General features: G+C 45.2%; 1 protein-coding gene across 11 annotated transcripts in view; it reads left to right on the top strand.

Moving 5' to 3' along the window:
* MARK3 (microtubule affinity regulating kinase 3) overlaps positions 1 to 22,461 on the top strand; it is a 106,715-nt gene that overhangs the window by 35,429 nt on the left and 48,825 nt on the right. For all 11 annotated transcript variants that reach the window (XM_063948533.1, XM_063948531.1, XM_063948532.1 and 8 more), the window contains exon 4: positions 20,596 to 20,644. In XM_063948533.1, the coding sequence (XP_063804603.1) occupies positions 20,596 to 20,644 (49 nt within the window). The remainder of the gene's footprint in view (positions 1 to 20,595; positions 20,645 to 22,461) is intronic.

Below are 22,461 nucleotides of genomic sequence, written 5' to 3'. Positions count from 1 at the left end.
CAAAAAATAGAAAAGAGAGCGATATAGTGAAGTATAGTCAGATTCAGTTATATTAATATGAATGGGATTATTCAAACGTATGGAGTCCCAATGAATGGGCGGACCCACGTACCAGATTTTTTGGGGTGTCAATAGTGCCCACCCAAATACGCCTGTGGTATTACTTCCACTGCTCTCTGGTAGTTTTCCTCAAGGATTCTTCACCAATTCACCTCTGATCTTTGGTAAATAATGACAAAAAAAGAACTATTTTGATGAACCCAGACAATCAATCAAGGATATTCATAAGGAGAGTTCGATAGCCACCATTGTGGACAAAATTCCAGAGCTAATTGCGATAATGACAAGGGATAACCTGGATTTTGTGGCTATTACAGAGTCTTGGTGCAATGAGAATCATGACTGGGACTTAACTATACCAGGATACAATTTATTTAGGAAAGATAGAATAGGAAGAATAGGAGGAGGGGTAGCAATGTATGTGAAAAAAAGCATAAATGCCACTTTAATACAAAATATTGAAGCCAAAACTGAGGCCCTTTGGGTCACCATAGAAACTGGGAAGAAGGACATTATTCGCATTGGGGTGATCTATAGACCACCAGGCCAGGGGCAGGATTTGGACAGGAACCTATTGTTGGACATCTCTAAAATGGCTTTTAAGGGAGAAGTCATAATCATGGGAGACTTTAATTTACCTGATGTAAATTGGGAGGGGTCTTTTGCAAGTTCAGCTACAAGTGGCAAATTTCTACATTCCTTACAGGGAGCATCTCTCAAGCAATTGGTGAGGGAGCCCACTCGCAAAGACTCAATATTAGATCTAATTCTTACAAATGGTGATAGAATATCTGATATATATGTGGGTGAGCACCTGGGATCCAGTGATCATCAAGCAGTATGGTTTAGTATAAAGACAGGATCCAACTCCTCTCACACAAAAACAAAGGTGTTGGATTTTAGAAATGCAGACTTTGCAAAAATGGGGAGTTGTTTAAGTGATTCATTGGCAGACTGGAGGAACTTGGAAGGGGTGCAGGAGAGGTGGAAAAAAATTAAAAGTGCATTACTAAGTGTAACAGACCTTTTGTATCAAAATGGTTAGGAAAAGCACCAGGAAAAGGAAGCCAGTGTGGTTCACAAAAGTAGTATCAACTAGTGTGAAAGCAAAAAAGATGGCTTTTAGGAAATACAAACAGACTCAAAATAATAACGACAAAGAGGAGTATCTGGACAGACGGAAGGATGCTAAGAAAGTGATCAGACGTGCAAAGGCAGAAGCTGAGGAGAAAATGGCCCAGTCAGTAGATAAAGGGGGCAAAACTTTTTTTAAGTATATAAGTGAAAGGAGAAAATCAAATGGAGGAATAATAAGACTTAAGACAGAGAGTGGGCATTTGGTGGAGGGAGACAAGGCAATAGCAGATCACCTAAATAATTATTTTTGCTCAGTATTTACTACAGAAGAAGGGATGGGGCCACAGTTAAATTGCAAGGACATTCATAAAAATAAGGTAGATGAAAATACATTTACAGAGGAGAAGGTCCTAACAGAACTTTCAAAACTAAAAGTGGATAAATCAATGGGACCAGATGGAATACACCCAAGGATACTCAAAGAGCTAAAAGATGTCCTGGTTACACCTTTAACAGAATTATTTAACCAGTCACTAAATACAGGTGATATTCCAGAGGACTGGAAAAGAGCAAATGTAGTTCCACTGCACAAAAGTGGAAGCAAGGAAGAAGCAAGTAACTACAGACCAGTAAGCCTTACATCAGTAGTAGGGAAAGTAATGGAAAAACTATTAAAAGAAAGAGTAGTGGAATATCTTAAATCAAACAACTTACAGGATCCAAAACAGCATGGATTTACTGGTGGGAGATCATGCCAAACAAATCTTATTGACTTTTTTGACTCTGTGATGAAAATAATAGATCAAGGGGGAGCTGTAGATGTAGCATATCTAGACTTTAGTAAGGCATTTGACACTGTCCCACATCACAGACTGCTAAATAAACTTGAAAGCCTGGGGGTGGATTATAAATTAGTGAAATGGATAAGAACCTTGTTGCAGGATAGGAAACAGACAGTTGTAGTTAATGGAGTGCAATCTATGGAGGGAAATGTTACCAGTGGAGTACCCCAGGGATCTGTACTTGGTCCAGTTCTCTTTAATATCTTTGTTGGTGACATTGCAGATGGTATTGAAGGGAAGATATGCCTTTTTGCAGATGATACAAAGATATGCAACAGGGTAGACACACCGGGAGGGGTCAAACAAATGATTGATGACCTAGGTAGGCTTGTGAAATGGTCAAGAACGTGGCAACTACAGTTTAATGCTAAAAAATGCAAAATCATGCACTTGGGTCTCAAAAACCCAAAGGCTAAGTATAGTATCAAGGGTACTATAATGGAAACTACTGAGGAGGAAAGAGATTTAGGAGTCACTATTTCAAGTGACTTGAAGGCAGGAAAGCAATGCAACAAAGCAATGAGAAAGGCAAGTCAGATGCTTGGTTGCATAGGGAGAGGAATCAGTAGCAGGAAAAAAGAAGTGATAATGCCACTGTATCGGTCATTGGTAAGGCCCCATCTGGAATACTGTGTCCAGTTCTGGAGACCCTATCTCCAGAAGGATATAAATACATTAGAGAGTGTACAAAGAAGGGCAACTAAAATGGTGCATGGCCTACATCACAAAACTTACCCGGAAAGGCTAAAAGATCTTAACATGTATAGTTTGGAGGAGAGAAGGGAAAGGGGAGACATGATAGAAACTTTCAAATATATAAAGGGTCTTAACAAAGTTCAGGAGGGAAACATTCTTCAAAGGAAAAGAAGCATTAGAACTCGAGGGCATACATTGAGACTGGAGGGGGGGAGGTTCAGGGGAAATTTAAGGAAAAATTACTTCACAGAAAGGGTAGTGGATAAGTGGAATAGCCTCCCATCAGAGGTGGTAGAGGCTAAGACTGTAGGGCAATTTAAACATGCTTGGGACAGGCATATGAATATCCTTACAAAGAATCAAGGTTAAAAAAGGGTTGAGATTGCCTAAAGGATAAAATAAAAAAGGGGCAGACTAGATGGGCCAAGTGGTTCTTATCTGCCGTCAAATTCTATGTTTCTATGTTTCTATTGTGGTAATATCACTCCAACCTCTAGAGTCGACTACCCAAATTCAAACCATCAATAAAGCAGGTTCAAAAAGGATGATGAAGTCGGCTAATTCCAACCCAAAAGAACCTCAAAGGTCAGCTTAAAAAATGGAGCTCATGCATACAAATGATCTATGAAAAAACGGATTTTGGAACCTTCCAACAGCAAATCAGTGATTGTCCAAAAGACAATCACTGATTTGCTGTTGGAAGGTTCCAAAATCCCCAAAAAATCTGGTACGTGGGTCCGCCCATTCATTAGGACTCCATACGTTTGAATAATCCCATTCATATTAATATAACTGAATCTGACTATACTTCACTATATCGCTCTCTTTTCTATTTTTTGGGTAAAATCGTGTGAATTGGAGTGGGGAATCGTTGTCGAACTAAGAATATACTCACCAGAGCCTAACACGTCTGAAGATTGAATATTGCCCTAGTAACCCAGGGAGCGCACCACAGCAAATTTGACTGTATAAACTGTGACTTTTTGGGATTTAGTTGACCATCCCGGCTGGTGGACTGCAGCACCTTTTGAACTTAAGCGCCATCTTTACATTTTTTTGTCTACATTTATCTGAAAAGATTCAAGTTCAAAATGGAATCGCTCAGAGCGGTCATTGCAAGCCTGGAAGAGGGGGATTTTATGGTGTCTCTGGACATCAAGGATGCTTACTTGCATGCCCCCATTTATCCACCTCATCAGGAGTACCTCAGATTTGTGGTACAGGACTGTCATTACCAATTCCAGACGTTGCCGTTTGGGCTCTCCACGGCACCGAGAATATTTACCAAGGTAATGGCAGAAATGATGGTGCTCCTTCGAAAGCAAGGAGTCACAATTATCCCATACTTGGACGATCTCCTCATAAAGGCGAGGTCCAGAGAGCAGTTGCTGATCAGCATAGCACACTCTCAGGAAGTGTTGCAACAGCACGGCTGGATTCTGAATATCCCAAAGTCGCAGTTGATTCCTACAACGCGTCTGCCTTTTCTGGGCATGATTCTGGACACGGACCAGAAGAAGGTGTTTCTCCCGGCGGAGAAGGCTCAAGAGCTCGTGACTCTAGTCAGAGACCTCTTAAAACCGAAACAGGTGTCGGTGCATCGCTGCACGCGAGTCCTGGGAAAGATGGTGGCATCATGCGAAGCCATTCCCTTAGGCAGGTTCCATGCGAGGATCTTTCAGTGGGATCTGTTGGACAAGTGGTCCGGATCGCATCTTCAGATGCATCGGCTGATCACCCTGTCCCCGAGGGCCAGGGTGTCTCTTCTGTGGTGGCTACAGAGTGCTCACCTTCTCGAGGGCCGCAGGTTCTGCATACAGGACTGGGTCCTGGTGACCACGGATGCGAGCCTCCGAGGGTGGGGGGCAGTCACTCAGGGAAGAAACTTCCAAGGGTTGTGGTCAAGTCAGGAGGCTTGTCTGCACATAAATATCCTGGAACTAAGGGCCATATACAACGCCCTGAGTCAAGCGGAGCCTCTGCTTCGCAACCAACCAGTGCTGATTCAGTCAGACAACATCACCGCAGTGGCTCATGTAAACTGCCAGGGCGGCACAAGAAGCAGAGTGGCGATGGTGGAAGCCACCAGGATTCTTCGTTGGGCGTAGAATCACGTGCAAGCACTGTCAGCAGTGTTCATTTCGGGCGTGGACAACTGGGAAGCAGACTTCCTCAGCAGGCACGACCTCCACCCGGGAGAGTGGGGACTTCATCACGAAGTCTTCACTCAGATTACAAATCGATGGGAACTGCCACAAGTAGACATGATGGCGTCCCGTCTCAACAAAAAGCTACAAAGGTATTGCGCCAGGTCAAGAGACCCTCAGGCGATAGCTGTGGACGCACTGGTAACACTGTGGGTGTTCCAGTCGGTCTATGTGTTTCCTCCTCTTCCTACCCAAGGTGCTGAGAATCGTAAGAAAAAGAGGAGTCAGAACAATACTCATTGTTCCGGATTGGCCAAGAATGACTTTGTACCCGGAACTGCAAGAAATGCTCACAGAGGACCCATGGCCTCTGCCTCTCAGACAGGACCTGTTGCAACAGGGGCCCTGTCTGTTCCAAGACTTACCGCGGCTGCGTTTGACGGCATGGCGGTTGAACGCAGGATCCTAGCGGAAAAAGGCATTCCGGAGGAAGTTATTCCTACGCTGATAAAGGCTAGGAAGGACGTGACAGCAAGACACTATCACCGTATATGGCGAAAATATGTTGCCTGGTGTGAGGCCAGGAAGGCCCCTACAGAGGAATTCCAGCTGGGCCGGTTCCTGCACTTCCTACAGTCTGGAGTGACAATGGGCCTGAAGTTGGGGTCCATAAAGGTTCAGATTTCGGCCCTATCCATTTTCTTTCAAAAGGAACTGGCTTCTCTTCCTGAAGTTCAGACGTTTGTAAAGGGAGTGCTGCATATTCAGCCCCCTTTTGTGCCACCAGTGGCACCTCGGGATCTCAACGTGGTGTTGGGTTTCCTGAAATCCCACTGGTTTGAGCCACTTAAGACTGTGGAGCTAAAGTATCTCACGTGGAAGGTGGTCATGCTATTGGCCTTAGCTTCGGCTAGGCGTGTGTCAGAATTGGCGGCTTTGTCATGTAAAAGCTCCTATCTGGTTTTCCATATGGACAGGGCAGAATTACGGACTCGTCCGCAATTTCTGCCGAAGGTGGTGTCATCTTTTCATTTGAACCAACCTATTGTGGTGCCTGCGGCTACTCGTGACTTGGAGGATTCCAAGTTGCTTGATGTAGTCAGGGCTTTGAAGATCTATGTAGACAGGACGGCTGGAGTCAGGAAGACTGACTCGCTGTTTATCCTGTATGCATCCAACAAGCTGGGTGCTCCTGCTTCAAAGCAAACCATTGCTCGCTGGATCTGTAGCACGATTCAGCAGGCTCATTCTGCGGCTGGTTTGCCGCATCCAAAATCAGTGAAAGCCCATTCCACAAGGAAAGTGGGCTCTTGGGCGGCTGCCCGAGGGGTCTCGGCATTACAGCTTTGCCGAGCAGCTACTTGGTCGGGTACAAACACATTTGCTAAGTTCTACAAGTTTGATACCCTGGCTGAGGAGGACCTTGTGTTTGCCCATTCGGTGCTGCAGAGTCATCCGCACTCTCCCGCCCGTTTGGGAGCTTTGGTATAATCCCCATGGTCCTTATGGAGTCCCCAGCATCCACTAGGACGTTAGAGAAAATAAGATTTTACTCACCAGTAAATCTATTTCTCTGACGTCCTAGTGGATGCTGGGAACTCCATAAGGACCATGGGGAATAGCGGCTCCGCAGGAGACTGGGCACAAAAGTAAAGCTTTAGGACTACCTGGTGTGCACTGGCTCCTCCCCCCTATGACCCTCCTCCAAGCCTCAGTTAGATTTTTGTGCCCGAACGAGAAGGGTGCACACTAGGGGCTCTCCTGAGCTGCTTAGTGAAAAGTTTAGTTTTAGGTTTTTTATTTTCAGTGAGACCTGCTGGCAACAGGCTCACTGCATCGAGGGACTAAGGGGAGAAGAAGCGAACTCACCTGCGTGCAGAGTGGATTGGGCTTCTTAGGCTACTGGACACCATTAGCTCCAGAGGGATCGAACACAGGCCCAGCCATGGAGTCCGGTCCCAGAGCCGCGCCGCCGGCCCCCTTACAGAGCCAGAAGCAAGAAGAGGTCCGGAAAATCGGCGGCAGAAGACCTCCTGTCTTCACCAAGGTAGCGCACAGCACTGCAGCTGTGCGCCATTGCTCCTCAGCACACTTCACACTTCGGTCACTGAGGGTGCAGGGCGCTAGGGGGGGGCGCCCTGAGCAGCAATAAAAACACCTTGGCTGGCGAAAATACATCACATATAGCCCCCAGGGCTATATGGATGAATTTTAACCCCTGCCAGATTACACTGAAAAACGGGAGAAAAGGCCGCCGAGAAAGGGGCGGAGCCTATCTCCTCAGCACACTGGCGCCATTTTCCCTCACAGCTCCGTTGGAGGGAAGCTCCCTGGCTCTCCCCTGCAGTCACTACACTACAGAAAGGGTTAAAAAAGAGAGGGGGGCACTAATTAGGCGCAGTATAAACAATACAGCAGCTATAAGGGGAAAAACACTTATATAAGGTTATCCCTGTATATATATAGCGCTCTGGTGTGTGCTGGCAAACTCTCCCTCTGTCTCCCCAAAGGGCTAGTGGGGTCCTGTCCTCTATCAGAGCATTCCCTGTGTGTGTGCTGTGTGTCGGTACGTTTGTGTCGACATGTATGAGGAGGAAAATGATGTGGAGGCGGAGCAAATTGCCTGTAATAGGGATGTCACCCCCTAGGGTGACATCCAGCAGTTCATCTGGAAGGAATTACATGACAGTGTCAGCTCTTTACAAAAGACAGTGATTGACATGAGACAGCCGGCTACTCAGCTTGTGCCTGTCCAGACGTCTCATAGGCCATCAGGGGCTCTAAAGCGCCCGTTACCTCAGATGGCAAATACAGACGCCGACACGGATACTGACTCCAGTGTCGACGGTGAAGAGACAAATATGACTTCCAGTAGGGCCACACGTTACATGATTGAGGCAATGGAAAATGTTTTACACATTTCTGATAATACGAGTACCACCAATAGGGGTATTATGTTCAGTGAGGGAAAAACTACCTGTAGTTTTCCTGAATCTGAGAAATTAAATGAGGTGTGTGATGAAGCGTGGGTTTCCCCCGATAAAAAACTGATCATTTCTAAAAAGTTATTGGCATATATCCTTTCCCGCCAGAGGTTAGGGTGCGTTGGGAAACACCCCCTAGGGGGGATAAAGCGCTCACACGCTTGTCAAAACAAGGGCTCTACCCTCTCCTGAGATGGCCGCCCTTAAGGATCCTGCTGATAAAAAGCAGGAGGGTATCCTAAAATGTATTTACACACATACTGGTGTTATACTGCGACCAGCAATCGCCTCAGCCTGGATGTGCAGTGCTGGGTTGGCGTGGTCGGATTCCCTGACTGAAAATATTGATACCCTAGATAGGGACAGTATATTATTGCCTGTAGAGCATTTAAAAGATGCATTTCTATATATGTGTGATGCACAGCGGGATATTTGCCGACTGGCATCAAGAGTAAGTGCGCTGTCCATTTCTGCCAGAAGAGGGTTATGGACACGACAGTGGTCAGGTGATGCGGATTCCAAATGGCATATGGAAGTATTGCCTTATAAAGGGGAGGAGTTATTTGGGGTCGGTCTTTCAGACCTGGTGGCCACGGCAACAGCTGGGAAATCCACGTTTTTACCCCAGGTCGCCTCTCAACATAAGAAGACGCCGTATTATCAGGCGCAGTCCTTTCGTTCCCATAAGGGCACGTGGGCAAAAGGTTCCTCATTTCTGCCCCGTGACAGAGGGAGAGGGAAACGGCTGCAGAAATCAGCCAGTTCCCAGGAACAGAAGCCCTCTCCCGCCTCTGCCAAGCCCTCAGCATGACGCTGGGGCTTTACAAGCAGACAGGGAGGCAGTGTTGGAAGCCATTCACAAGCTGTATTCCCAGCAGGTGATAATTAAGGTACCCCTCCTGCAACAGGGAAAGGGGTATTACTCCACACTGTTGTGGTACCGAAGCCGGACGGCTCGGTGAGACCGATTTTAAATCTAAAATCTTTGAACACTTACATACAGAGGTTCAAATTCAAGAGAAGGGGACTACATGGTGTCTCTGGACATCAAGGATGCTTACCTTCATGTCCAAAATTACCCTTCTCACCAAGGGTACCTCAGGTTTGTGGTACAGAACTGTCACTATCAGTTTCAGACGCTGCCGTTTGGATGGTCCACGGCACCCCGGGTCTTTACCAAGGTAATGGCCGAAATGATGATACTCCTTCGAAGGAAGGGAGTTTTAGTTATCCCTTACTTGGACGATCTCCTGATAAGGGTAAGATCCTGGGAACAGTTGGAGGTCGGTGTAGCACTATCTCAGGTAGTGTTGCGACAGCACGATTGGATTCTCAATATTCCAAAATCGCAGCTGGTTCCGACGACTCGTCTTCTGTTCCTAGGGATGATTCTGGACACAGTTCAGAAAAAGGTGTTTCTCCCAGAGGAGAGAGCCAGGGAGTTATCCGAGCTAGTCAGGAACCTCCTAAAACCGAGCCAAGTCTCAGTGCATCAATGCACAAGGGTTCTGGGAAAAATGGTAGCTTCCTACGAAGCAAAGCCATTCGGCAGATTCCACGCAAGAACTTTCCAGTGGGACCTGCTGGACAAATGGTCCGGGTCGCATCTTAAGATGCATCAGCGGATAACCCGGTCACCAAGGACAAGGGTGTCCCTCCTGTGGTAGTTGCATAGAGGGCCGCAGAGTCTGCATTCAGGACTGGGTCCTGGTGACCACGGATGCCAGCCTGCGAGGCTGGGGAGCAGTCACACAGGGAAGAAATTTCCAGGGCTTATGGTCAAGCCTGGAGACATCATTTCACATAAATATCCTGGAGCTAAGGGCCATTTACAATGCTCTCAGCTTAGCAAGACCTCTGCTTCAAGGTCAGCCGGTGTTGATCCAGTCGGACAACATCGCGGCAGTCACCCATGTAAACAGACAGGGTGGCACAAGAAGCAGTCAATGGCAGAAGCTGCAAGGATTCTTCGCTGGGCGGAAAATCATGGGATAGCACTGTCAGCAGTATTCATTCCGGGAGTGGACAACTGGGAAGCAGACTTCCTCAGCAGGCACGGCCTCCACCCGGGAGAGTGGGGACTTCACCCAGAAGTCTTCCACATGATTGTAAACCATTGGGAAAAACCAAAGGTGGACATGATGGCGTCCCGCCTAAACAAAAAATTGGACAGGTAATGCGCCAGGTCGAGGGACCCTCAGGCAATAGCTGTGGACGCTCTGGTAACACCGTGGGTGTACCAGTCAGTGTATGTGTTCCCCCTTCTTCCTCTCATACCAAAAGTACTGAGAATTATAAGACGGAAGGGAGTAAGAACTATACTCGTGGCTCCGGATTGGCCAAGAAGGACTTGGTACCCGGAACTTCAAGAGATGCTCACGGAGGACCCGTGGCCTCTACCTCTAAGAAGGAACCTGCTCCAGCAAGGACCCTGTCTATTCCAAGACTTACCGCGGCTGCGTTTAACGGCAGGGCGGTTGAACGCCGGATCCTGAAGGAAAAAGGCATTCCGGATGAAGTCATCCCTACCCTGATCAAGCCAGGAAGGATGTAACCGCAAAGCATTATCACCGCATTTGGCGAAAATATGTTGCGGGGTGCGAGGCCAGTAAGGCCCCGATGGAGGAATTTTCAACTAGGTCGATTCCTGCATTTCCTGTAAACAGGAGTGTCTATGTGCCTAAAATTGGGGTCCATTAAGGTTCAAATTTCGGCCCTGTCGATTTTCTTCCAGAAAGAACTAACTTCAGTTCCTGAAGTTCAGACGTTTTGTGAAGGGGGTACTGCATATACAGCCTCCTTTTGTGCCTCCAGTGGCACCTTGGGATCTCAATGTAGTTTTGGGGTTCCTAAAGTCACATTGGTTTAAACCACTTGAATCTGTGGAGTTAAAATATCTCACATGGAAAGTGGTCATGTTGTTGGCCCTGGCCTCGGCCAGGCGCGTGTCAGAATTGGGGGCTTTATCCTGTAAAGGCCCTTATCTGATCTTCCAGACAGGGCGGAATTGAGGACTCATCCTCAATTTCTCCCTAAGGTGTTTTCAGAGTTTCACGTGAACCAGCCTATTGTGGTACCTGCGGCTACTAGGGACTTGGAGGACTCCAAGTTGCTGGACGTAGTCAGGGCCCTGAAAATATATGTTTCCAGGACGGCTGGAGTCAGAAAATCTGACTCGCTGTTTATCCTGTATGCACCCAACAAGCTGGGTGCTCCTGCTTCTAAGCAGACTATTGCTCGTTGGATTTGTAGCACAATTCAGCTTGCACATTCTGTGGCAGGCCTGCCACAGCCAAAATCTGTAAAAGCCCATTCCACACGGAAAGTGGGCTCATCTTGGGCGACTGCCCGAGGGGTCTCGGCTTTACAACTTTGCCGAGCAGCTACTTGGTCAGGGGCAAACACGTTTGCTAAATTCTACAAATTTGATACCCTGGCTGAGGAGGACCTGGAGTTCTCTCATTCGGTGCTGCAGAGTCATCCGCACTCTCCCGCCCGTTTGGGAGCTTTGGTATAATCCCCATGGTCCTTACGGAGTTCCCAGCATCCACTAGGACGTCAGAGAAAATAAGAATTTACTTACCGATAATTCTATTTCTCATAGTCCGTAGTGGATGCTGGGCGCCCATCCCAAGTGCGGATTGTCTGCAATACTTGTACATAGTTATTGTTACAAAAATCGGGTTATTGTGGTTGTGAGCCATCTTTCCAGAGGCTCCTCTGTTATCATGCTGTTAACTGGATTCAGATCACAGGTTGTACGGTGTGATCGGTGTGGCTGGTATGAGTCTTACCCGGGATTCATAAATCCTTCCTTATTGTGTACGCTCGTCCGGGCACAGTATCCTAACTGAGGCTTGGAGGAGGGTCATAGGGGGAGGAGCCAGTGCACACCAGGTAGTCCTAAAGCTTTACTTTTGTGCCCAGTCTCCTGCGGAGCCGCTATTCCCCATGGTCCTTACGGAGTTCCCAGCATCCACTACGGACTATGAGAAATAGAATTATCGGTAAGTAAATTCTTATTTTCTCGTAGTCCGTAGTGGATGCTGGGCGCCCGTCCCAAGTGCGGACTTTCTGCAATACGTGTACATAGTTATTGCTTAATAAAGGGTTATGTTATGTGGGCATCCATTGTTGATGCTCTGTTGTGGTTCATACTGTTAACTGGGTAAGTTATCACAAGTTATACGGTGTGATTGGTGTGGCTGGTATGAGTTTTACCCTGGATTCCAAAATCCTTTCCTTATAATGTCAGCTCTTCCGGGCACAGTTTCCTTAACTGAGGTCTGGAGGAGGGGCATAGAGGGAGGAGCCAGTGCACACCAGTAGTACTAAATCTTTCTTAGAGTGCCCAGTCTCCTGCGGAGCCCGTCTATTCCCCATGGTCCTTACAGAGTCCCCAGCATCCACTACGGACTACGAGAAATAGATTTACAGTTGACTAAAATCATACATATATATATATATATATATATATATATATATATATATATATATATATATATATATATATATATGCACTAATGGTTCCTAGGGAGGATATGGCACTCTCCCAATGGCAAAAAGAACCAGGCGGCACTCAGAGGACTTGTGCAAAAAGGCAAATTTTAGTGAGAAATCACAAAAGTGTATGGCATAGCTTTTCTGGATGGCACCGGGGCAGTTGCTTCATATTTAACAGGAATGCCAGCCATATGTATGTATGTATGTGTATATATATATATATATATATATATATATATATGTGTGTGTGTGTATATATATATATATATATATATATATATATATATATATATATATATATATATATGTATATGTGTGTGTGTGTATATATATATATATATATATATATATATATATATATGTGTGTATGTGTATATATATATATATATATATATATATATATACATACACACACACACACACACACACACACACACACACACACACACACACACACACACACACACACACACACACACGGATTCCAATGGAGCAAGCTATAGATCCGCCTCTGGGTTCCAATAGAGTCTGCTATATATCTGCCCCTGGATTCCAGTGGTTCAGTCTGTATATCCAGACCTAAATTCTAATGGAGTCAGCTGTATATCAGCCCCTGGTTTCCAGTTGAGCAAGCCTCTGGTATGATTAAGGGGTATATTCATTAAGAGTTGGATCCTTTCCAATAGGCATTGTCGTAAAACAGGTATGGGGAACCTTTCGGCCCTCCAGCTGTTGTTGAACTACACATCCCAACATCCCCTGCAACAGTTTTAGCATGGCCAAATAGCAAACTGTAGCAAGGCATGCTGGTATGTGTAGTTTAACAACAGCTGGAAGACCGAAGGTTCCCCATCCCTGTCGTAAAGGATCCGACAAAGCACTATTCGAAAAGGGTGTAGTATGAGTGGCCGGCGATCGGGATCCTGATGGACAGCATGCCGGCAGTAGGGCAAGCGCAATGAGCCCCTTGTGGGCTCGCTCCGCACGCCACGCTGCGGGCACGGTGTCGCGCCACGCTTTCTTCTCTCCATGGGGGTTCATGGACCCCCAAGAGAGAATAGTTATTGGGGTGTCGGGATTCCGGCGCCGGTATACTGAGCGCCAGGATCCCAACAGCCGGCATACTGAATACCACCCATTTAAAAGCACTATTCCCGACAATGCCAATCCGTCTTTTCTGTCGGATTGACAGTCTGAAAGGATCTGAAAGTCTGCGACCCCACGGCCAGAGTTGGGGGGCGGGACGGAGCAATCAGCACGTCACCGGCTTCTTCTGACCTCCTCCCGGTGCTCCTGTCATCTCGCCGTGCTGCTAAGACTGAGCCCAGTGTCTCTGCAGATGCTTTAGTGTTGGCGCCGGAGCGGGGAGCTGCCATTTTCCTGCCTGTCAGCTGCAGACTGCTGGTCACTAGCTGGACAGCCTGTGCACACCACCTCTCCACAAAAGTCTCAGCTGGTCCCCAGCAGTGCCGCAGCCAAACCCGACAGGTTTCGCCCGTTCCAACACTGCCAATCCCACTTTTTTAAAAGTCGGATTGACATTGTCAAATTCCCGACTTGTTGAAAAAACAGCCCCCTATTGAATAGGTCGGAACCCCTTCGGACCTAAATCTGTCGGAAGCTTCCGACACTTATTGAATATACCCCATTGATCGTAGAATTGCATTTTTACGCACATCTACGATCAAGTCTGAATTAGGCCCTTAGATTGTTCTATAAATTCAAGGTCTCTCTGCTCTTATTGATATTTTATCTCAGGTTTTCAAATGAGTGATGTCATATGTATGTATGTATGTATGTTATGTATATATATATTCAATACCTGCGCTGCATGTCCGTGTTTTCCAGAGTCTCTTTGAAACTATTGTCCCAGTGCTGCTCAATCCAGCTCACAGCCAGGGAGCAAACTGTATTGGTGCTAGAAACAAATCAGGAGAGCGCACTGGTAAATGTAAAATCATTCACTTTATATAGAAAAAAGCAATATCCACATACATTGCAGTTAAAACTTCCAAGCTCTGTGAAATTCACAAGACTGTCAGTGTTGTGCTCAGTCGAGCTGGAACTGTCTCGTCGGCTCCGGACCCGGCGGGTGACGTCACAACGTCCTCAGCAAGTAGCCACGCCCAACGCGTTTCGACCAATCAGTCTTCGTCAGGGGATGTGGTTGATGTGCATAGGCGAGGAGTTATATACCCATTCCGATTCAAAACAGCTGTTACTCATTACTTATACTAATTAGTAATGCATTCACACTTGGTGATAATATAACAAAGATAAAACTCACCAGAGACAGAATATCTATACAGGATTTTCAGCAAGAGGTGTCTATCCCATTCAATCCACATAATTTAATTCATATTTTATTATATTACAAGTATCCAGATTTACTAAATAGTTAAAAACGGTCTCCCACAATCTAGCTGCATGCTAGTAGAAACAATTAACCACAGCTATTCATCCGAAAGCAGAAAGCGGGATTGACACCTTTCACTTCACAAAATCAGATTCTACCTTTACTAGTGACAGTTGAAGTTGATATAATATATACATTTTAAAGCAAGAATACCATATAAAAGAAGAAAACGACCTAAATATAGAACCAATTTCCTCTTATTGGATAGTGTTATCCTCTTATAGTGTTACAACGGGCTATATTCTAATTAATCACAAGACTCATTTTTATATTTATCTTTTCCCAAAGCAACACATTATCAGGGGTTTTATAACACATATATATATATATATATACTAATAAAAAAAACACAAATATATATATATATATATATGTGTGTGTGTGTTTTATATAAATCACTTTGAACAGTGCGCAAATAGAATCAAGGTACCTTATAAAATTGACTCGGATATGTCTATGCAGATAAATTTACTTATATCACACTATATATATATATATATATATATATATATATATATATATATATATATATATATATATATATATATTCAATTGTCAAATATTAAAAAATATATACCAAACCAAATTCAGTTAATTATGTGCAAACAATATGCTAAATAGCCACTGTCTTTTGTTTGCGTAAGGCTGGAGTAATTGTATTCCTGATGCAGTTCTGTTGCTGGGTATATTTATGGTGCTAGACCTGACGGCCACAATTGTATTTATGGAATGTTAGTCTCCCGTACCAATAATCAGCCCGTTTGTGGTATATTCACAAAAACTGGTAGGCAGTTGCCTATATGTAGTAGCAAGCTTACCATCCAATTGTGTTTAGTAGGCGAGTCCGGCTGTGGGCATCCCGTGCTGGAGTGGAAAGATGCGGCTAGGAGGCGCCGGACGTCTCCGTCCTCCAAGATGAACGGCACGTGTCCAGTAATCGCTGTATAGAAGGCTGGCATCTGCTGCTCGATGTGGTGCCTATGTAAAGATGTCCACAGCTGCTGGTGGCAATGTCACCGGTGTCCTCTAACGCATTTCTTTCGTTTTTGGAGCTTAAAGCTTTCACGCAAGACCCCTCCAGCTCAATCTGTTGGACAAATGGTCTGGATCACATCTTTACATGCACCAGAGGATCCATCTATAGCCAAAGGCCAGGATCTCCCTTCTGTGGTGGCTACAATCTTCTCACCTCGTCACAGGACAGAGGTTCAGAATTAAGAACTGGATTCTGTTAACCAGACGCAAGCCTGAGAGGTTGGGGAGCAGTCACTCGGGGGGGGTGCAGTTTCAGGGAACATGATCAAGTCAGGAAGTCATCCTTCCACTCAACATTCTGGAGGTGGCGATAGATGCCCTGACAACTCCATGGGTTTATCAGATGGTGTGTTTCCTCTATTTCCTCTGATCCCAAGAATTCTAAAACTAATAAAATGGGTAAAGGTTCAAGCAATACTCATTGCTTCGGACTGGCCAAGAAGGGCCTGGTACGCGGACCTCCTGGAGATGCTCCTCGAAGATCCATGGCCTCTACCTCTTCGTGAGGATCTTCGGCAATAGGGCCCGTTCGTCTATCGGGACTTACCGCGGCTACGTTTGACGGCATGGAAGTTGAACAGCTAATTCTACCCAGGAAAGGGATCCCTAACAAGGTTATCCCATCTATGATCCAAACCAGGAAGGGGGTAACGTCTAAGCATTACAATTGTATTTGGAAGAAATACGTCTCTTGGTGTGAGAGCAGAAATTATTCTGCAGTGGAATTTCATCTGGGACGTTTCCTGCTTTTTCGGCAGGCGTGGATGTGGGCCTGCGTCTGGGCTCCATAAAAGTCCAGATGTCGGCTTTGTCCATTTTCTTTCAGAAACAATTGGCTTCTCTCCCTGAGGTCCAGACGTTCTTGAAAGGTGTTCTGCACATCCAACCGCCCTTTCTGCCTCCCACGGCACCTTGGGCTCTCATTGTGGTATTGCAGTTCCTCCAATCTGACTGGTTTGAGCCTTCATAGGCGGTGGACGTAAGATATCTTACGTAGAAGACCGTCACGCTGTTGGCCTTGGCTTCAGCAAGACGTGTGTCGGAGCTGATGGCTTTGTCTCACAAAAGTCCCTCTTTAATTTTCCATGAGGACAGAGCTGAACTCTGAACTCGTCAGCCATTTCTTCCTAAAGTAGTGTCTGCGTTTCACATCAACCAGCCTATTCCGGTTTTTACCGACCCATCTGCTACTTCAAAGTCTTTGGATGTTGTGAGGGGATCTTCCCCAACGTCCCTCACGCCCTCTTATGTGGCTCTCTGTCTGCAGAAGTAAGCAAGCAGAACTCCCCATGCAAAGTGGACACTAGGCCCCTAGTGTAGGATTATCTGAGACATGGCGTTTCAGAAATAGTGATGGGTCTGAAGCAAAGCCTCTGCTTTACAGATGAGTGAGAATTACGTATTTGTAAGAATTGGGGTTCTCAAATCTTTTATTCAACTGTGACAGGTGTTTAGTTTTTTCATCTGTCCACTTCTTCAGGTCTCTAGAATTCAGGCATGCCTTGCCCACCCAATTTCCTGACGATACCCTCCCCCAATCATTCAGGACTCTATTAGAAAATGTATGATGTCCATAGGATCTCGTATGACATTGTCCATTTTTCTCATAGGACGTTTATCATTTTTATTACAAGCCAACATCTGGGGGAGATACCAGGTACAGGCACTGCAGCCAGCGCAGGCTTGGACGGGCAGGCACTGCAGCCAGCGCAGGCTGGGACGGGCAGGCACTGCAGCCAGCGCAGGCTGGGACGGGCAGGCAGCACATGCACCCCTTTACATGAAATGGCCGCCACAGTACAGGCACGCTTACAATTCTCCGTTGGGGCTGATGATGACCTGTTCCCACTCCCCTTCATAATTTGGTAGCCAGACAGCAAAATCTAGGGGCCATGGCGACTTGGCCCCTGGGATTTGTCCCGACAGGTTTGGCCCGTTCCTACACTGCCAATCCCACTTTTTTAAAAGTCGGATTAACATTATCGAATTCCCGATTTGTCGGAAAAAACGGCTCCCTATTGAATAGGTCGGAACCCCTTCCGACCTAAATCTGTTTGAAAGCTGCCGTCATTCTGACAAGACTGCAGCTTCCGACACTTATTGAATATACCCCTAAGTGTCATCACTAGGGCTGGTCACCTTTTCAGTGATGTTCCTAGTGAATGGATATACTCAGCCTATCTGTAGACTTACAGCATAGATTAGAATAAAGCATTTCTTACATGAGCTGCAAGTTTGCTCGGTTATCCTCCCTCAGACTGATCAGCATCTTATCGTAGTCATGTACAAATCTTTATCTGGACTATTTGTATTATTAATGAGGAGGCCTTGCTAACATGCTGAGATAAAACATCCTGGTGTCAGTGCTTCCTGTGCCTCGCTGGAGCTAGCTTCCTCTGATATATCACACGTTAGCCCCGTGTGCACTGTAGGCTCTCAGACTGCCTGGGTGGAGTAGGAAGCTCGGAATCCCATTTATAATTTATATCTTGCATCAATCAGCTGACGGATAATGGAGATGATGCTTCTTGTGCTAAATGTGGATTCTGATGCAGCCTAGTTCTTTCACAATGCAAATGTCATGTTGTAAGACTTGTTTCCTTCCAGTCTGAGAGAATGTAATATTGTCAGGCGTGAGGAACACGCAGGGGACAATATGTTTGTGTCTTTCCAGTTCACTATTAGAGGTTGTATGTAGGAGGTTTCAGTAAATTTCCCCACGTGGTTACTAGACAATGTAGTGGCTGTGATCCCCATTTGGCGTAATGTTGAGATTGCATCTTGTTTTCATTTGGAAGAGGCAGTCGTTTAACAGTGACCTAATAAATGCATACTAGTATCCATATGTTTTGTGTCCTAAATTAGCAATTTGTTGCATGGATTTCTAGGTAATACTTTTTGTAAAACAGTCCTCCATGCTTGGGAATTGCAGATATACTGTGTAATCACTTAACTGACACATTTTTGTCTCCAAAAACCGCTCCAAAATTGTCAGGGTGTTTTTTTTTTTGTTTTTTTTAATGATAGATTTTGGTAAAGAATAGTTAAGTTAAATTATTCAAAATGATATTCCTAATAATCAAATAATTGTTTTAGTTTTATTAGCAGTTTCTTATATAGCGCAGCATATTCCGTTGCACTTTACAATTAGAACAACAGTTATAGAACAAAACTGGGCAAAGACACAGACATAGAGGTAGGAGGGGCCTGCTCGCAAGCTTACAATCTATAGGGAAATAGGCATAGATACACAAGGATAGATGCTACCTGTTGCATAATGGTCCACCAGATTGCTAGGTTCTTAATGGGTTGTATGATCTGATCACCCTGCGATGTTGGAAGACAAGATGTGATGTTATGTGGACTGTACAGAGAGGGTGTAACTGGATAGGGAAGCATTGAAGGTTATGTGGGTGGGCCTGGAATAAAAAATAAAAAAAAATCGGAAAAACTTTTATCGAAACATCGCGACCATCGATTATCGGGACATCGCTACTTCCCGTTTTTTGGCATCCAGCTTTCGGAGCCCTTCAGGTAGGTGAGGGGCTGTGATTTTTTTACATTTCCCCAGCGGCTGCTAGTGTCTGCAGCCGCTGCATAGGGGGTGCTGCCGGGCTGAGTGATCGGCAGCACGGCAGGGACTGGAGGGGAGGGAACCAGGGAGCAGAGGGACCGTGGTCCCTGTGAGAGCAGCAGTTGCAGGAGACTTTGCTTCCTGTTGCTGCACAGTGAGCTTTCTGACTGGTCGCATCAGATGTGACCATGTCAGGTGTGGTCGCATCTGATGCCACCATGCCAGGCAAGTGGTTAAGGGCTGTGTTCCATCATCTGTGCCGCAGTGCCTAACGTTCTAAATTATTTTCAGAAGTCCAAGACCGGCTTTGGATGTCTTTCTTATTCCTTGAGTTCATGTTACAGATAACTTTACGGAATGTATTGTGAGCTGCACAGACCCCTGTTCTGCATGAGCGGTTTTGCAGGGGATGCCCAGTTAGGTCAGAACCAGTAACTAAAATCTATTTCCACTGAGCTCCACTTGACACTTGGGCTCTGGCCCGACTGACCTGGTACCGTATAATTCTGGGTTGTCAACTTACACTGTACTTGTAGGTTCTCCCACATTCCAAACCCTGGTCACCTAATCAGAGTTCAGTAATCCTCCTTCAGCCCCCGGTACTATATCTGTATAGAATATACATATGGTCACTGAACTTGTGCAATATTTAATTATTTCCTGATTATTTTAGATATATATATATATATATATATATATATATATATATATATATATATATATATATTTTATTATTATTTATTTATTTTCTTTTTTTCTTTCTGAATTATTATACATTGTATGTTCCGCGACAATACTGTAATCCAGTCTACCAACTTATTTCACCTTATCTTCCAACTTATTTCAATCACGGCACCCTAGAGTATCAGAATGTTTTGTACGGCACCCCTTGGCCAAAAGTTTTTTTTTTTTTAATTGAGAAATGTAGAAGGTAATATTAAATGAAGTAAATTGTGTTTATACCGTACTGTATGTCTTCCTTGGGATCAGTTGTGTGGTGGGGGACAGGAGTTGCTTCTATTTGGCCACATATTTATAACTGGCAGCCACCAGCGCTGGTTTTGCCTATTACATTGACCAGAAATTATTGTAATTGTTCCTGGACCACCAACCCAGGGCACCCCTGCAAGTGTTTCTGACACGGCACACAGTTTGTGAACCACTGCACTAATGTATTAAATCATTTGCATAAATTACACTACGTTAAACATTGTACCGTTTCCAATGCATTTATGTATTTCAAACATTTTTTTTCTTTTAGCTTTTCAGGGAAGTACGAATAATGAAGATTTTAAATCATCCTAATATAGGTAAAATAAAGTGTTGTGTATATTTTTTGTGTTGTATTGAAGAATTGTATGCCCCTATTTGCTAAGTAAGGTAATTAGAATGTTTTCTTTCTATACCTCTACAGCTTACATCCGTTTGTTGCTTGCTACATTAATTATGTCCTGGGTAGATTTAGTAACTCAAGGGAAAACCATATACAGGGAGTTCAAAAAGTCCCTCCGCAGTGAGTTTGGTCCCTGCCTGCAAATTTCTTCTGCAGCTGTGAGATGCCAGAGAGGGACAAGATTTTTCCACTCAAGGGGGGAAATCGGTTACCCGCAATCTGTTTTTGTGGTAAAATATTTCTACCGTGATATCTCTTTGGGGTAATTAAATTACCCCAATCCCCCCCCCCCCCCCTCCCCCCCGCCACTGCGAAAATGCGCAACTTATTGGGAATTTTGTTTCTCCTGCCTCCAGCAGTCAGGGATGATTGAGTTACACCCCCCATGATTGAGTTGTCTGCTGCAATTTACTGCCGCCCTAGTGAATCATCCCCCCCCCCATATAATGTGGTTAAGTACGTAACAAATTTTGGAATGAATGTTAGCAAAGTGTTGGTTGTCCTATTACTTGGCACACAATATCTGTGCGAGAACTTGTATAGCGCACAGTCACCTCAGAGGGACTTTCTGAACTCCCAGTATAACGCTTTATAATCCTGCCGGGTTTCTGAGGTCGTCTTTATGTGAGCATTCTCTGAACGTAGTTCCTTTAATCCACAAGCCAGGTCTGGAGAGCCCCGTGACCGCAATTACAGCCCGTCCTTGTTAATATGACCTCATGGGGTGTTCGTCAACAGCCCCACATTAACCACCTGACTAATGTCCTTGCCAGCGCTCTTTGAGGATATTCAAGGTCATTTTTCCCTTTTATTTTGTGTTGTCATAACACAATGAACAGTTTGGTTTTAGTGGACATTTAATACAAATACAGTTTTCATGGCCGCAAACAGGATTTCCTTGCAGTGCAGTCATACGAGGTTCTGTTTTACAGTTATCATGGTGCGTTTAGCAATAATGTTTATCGTATGCGCTTAATGTATATGTTCATGTCTGTACAGTACATAGGGACAGATCACTGTGTGTACGGGAAGGGATCTCTTCAGTAAGTGCTTTATGTATTAAGTTTAACAGATTTTCATAATTCTGTGTGAGCAAGCCACTTAATGAAAGGATCCTTTTCTTTAAATATTGTCACGTTTTATAGGAACCTTTGTGTGTTGGAGCCCCAGCGCTGTCAGGCCAGAACCCTGTGTGTGTGTGTGTGTGTGTGTCTCGCTAGACTCCACGCCTTCCCCTACCAGGCTCCTGATTTGTGAAATGACTGTCCTAATTCTGCCACCTGTCTGAGATCTTTCCGGGCTCCTGTTGTTTCCTCTATAAGCATGTTAGTAATTGTCGTGCTTAATGCCTTTTGCCTGTAATTGGGTCACCACTGTTTATGATGATCCAGGACATACTTAGATACAAGAGGTGACTCCATGTATTTCTTCCTGGGAAAATCCTTTAATGTAAATCCCCGTAACGCTATAGAGTGTACATCTGTATAAACTGAAGTTCAACAACGCCGTGTAGTCATAACACTAGTGCTTTCCCTTTATCGTCCGTCTGACATTACATGTGTTCACAGCATTTCCTGGAAATCGCATTCTACTAGCACAGGGGAATAATGAAATCCCTCACTCGTAATTTCCCTTACTTTTTTTTAAGCCCCCGGATGCTGCAGGATTTTGCGTCCTGTATTTCTGTAGACAAACCTGCCCCAGAAGTGTCCGTACTATAGGTATGATGCGGAA

Source organism: Pseudophryne corroboree, chromosome 12 (genome assembly GCF_028390025.1).
Source record: "Pseudophryne corroboree isolate aPseCor3 chromosome 12, aPseCor3.hap2, whole genome shotgun sequence".
Lineage (NCBI taxonomy): Eukaryota > Metazoa > Chordata > Amphibia > Anura > Myobatrachidae > Pseudophryne > Pseudophryne corroboree.
This window is presented reverse-complemented; position numbering and strand designations above follow the sequence as displayed.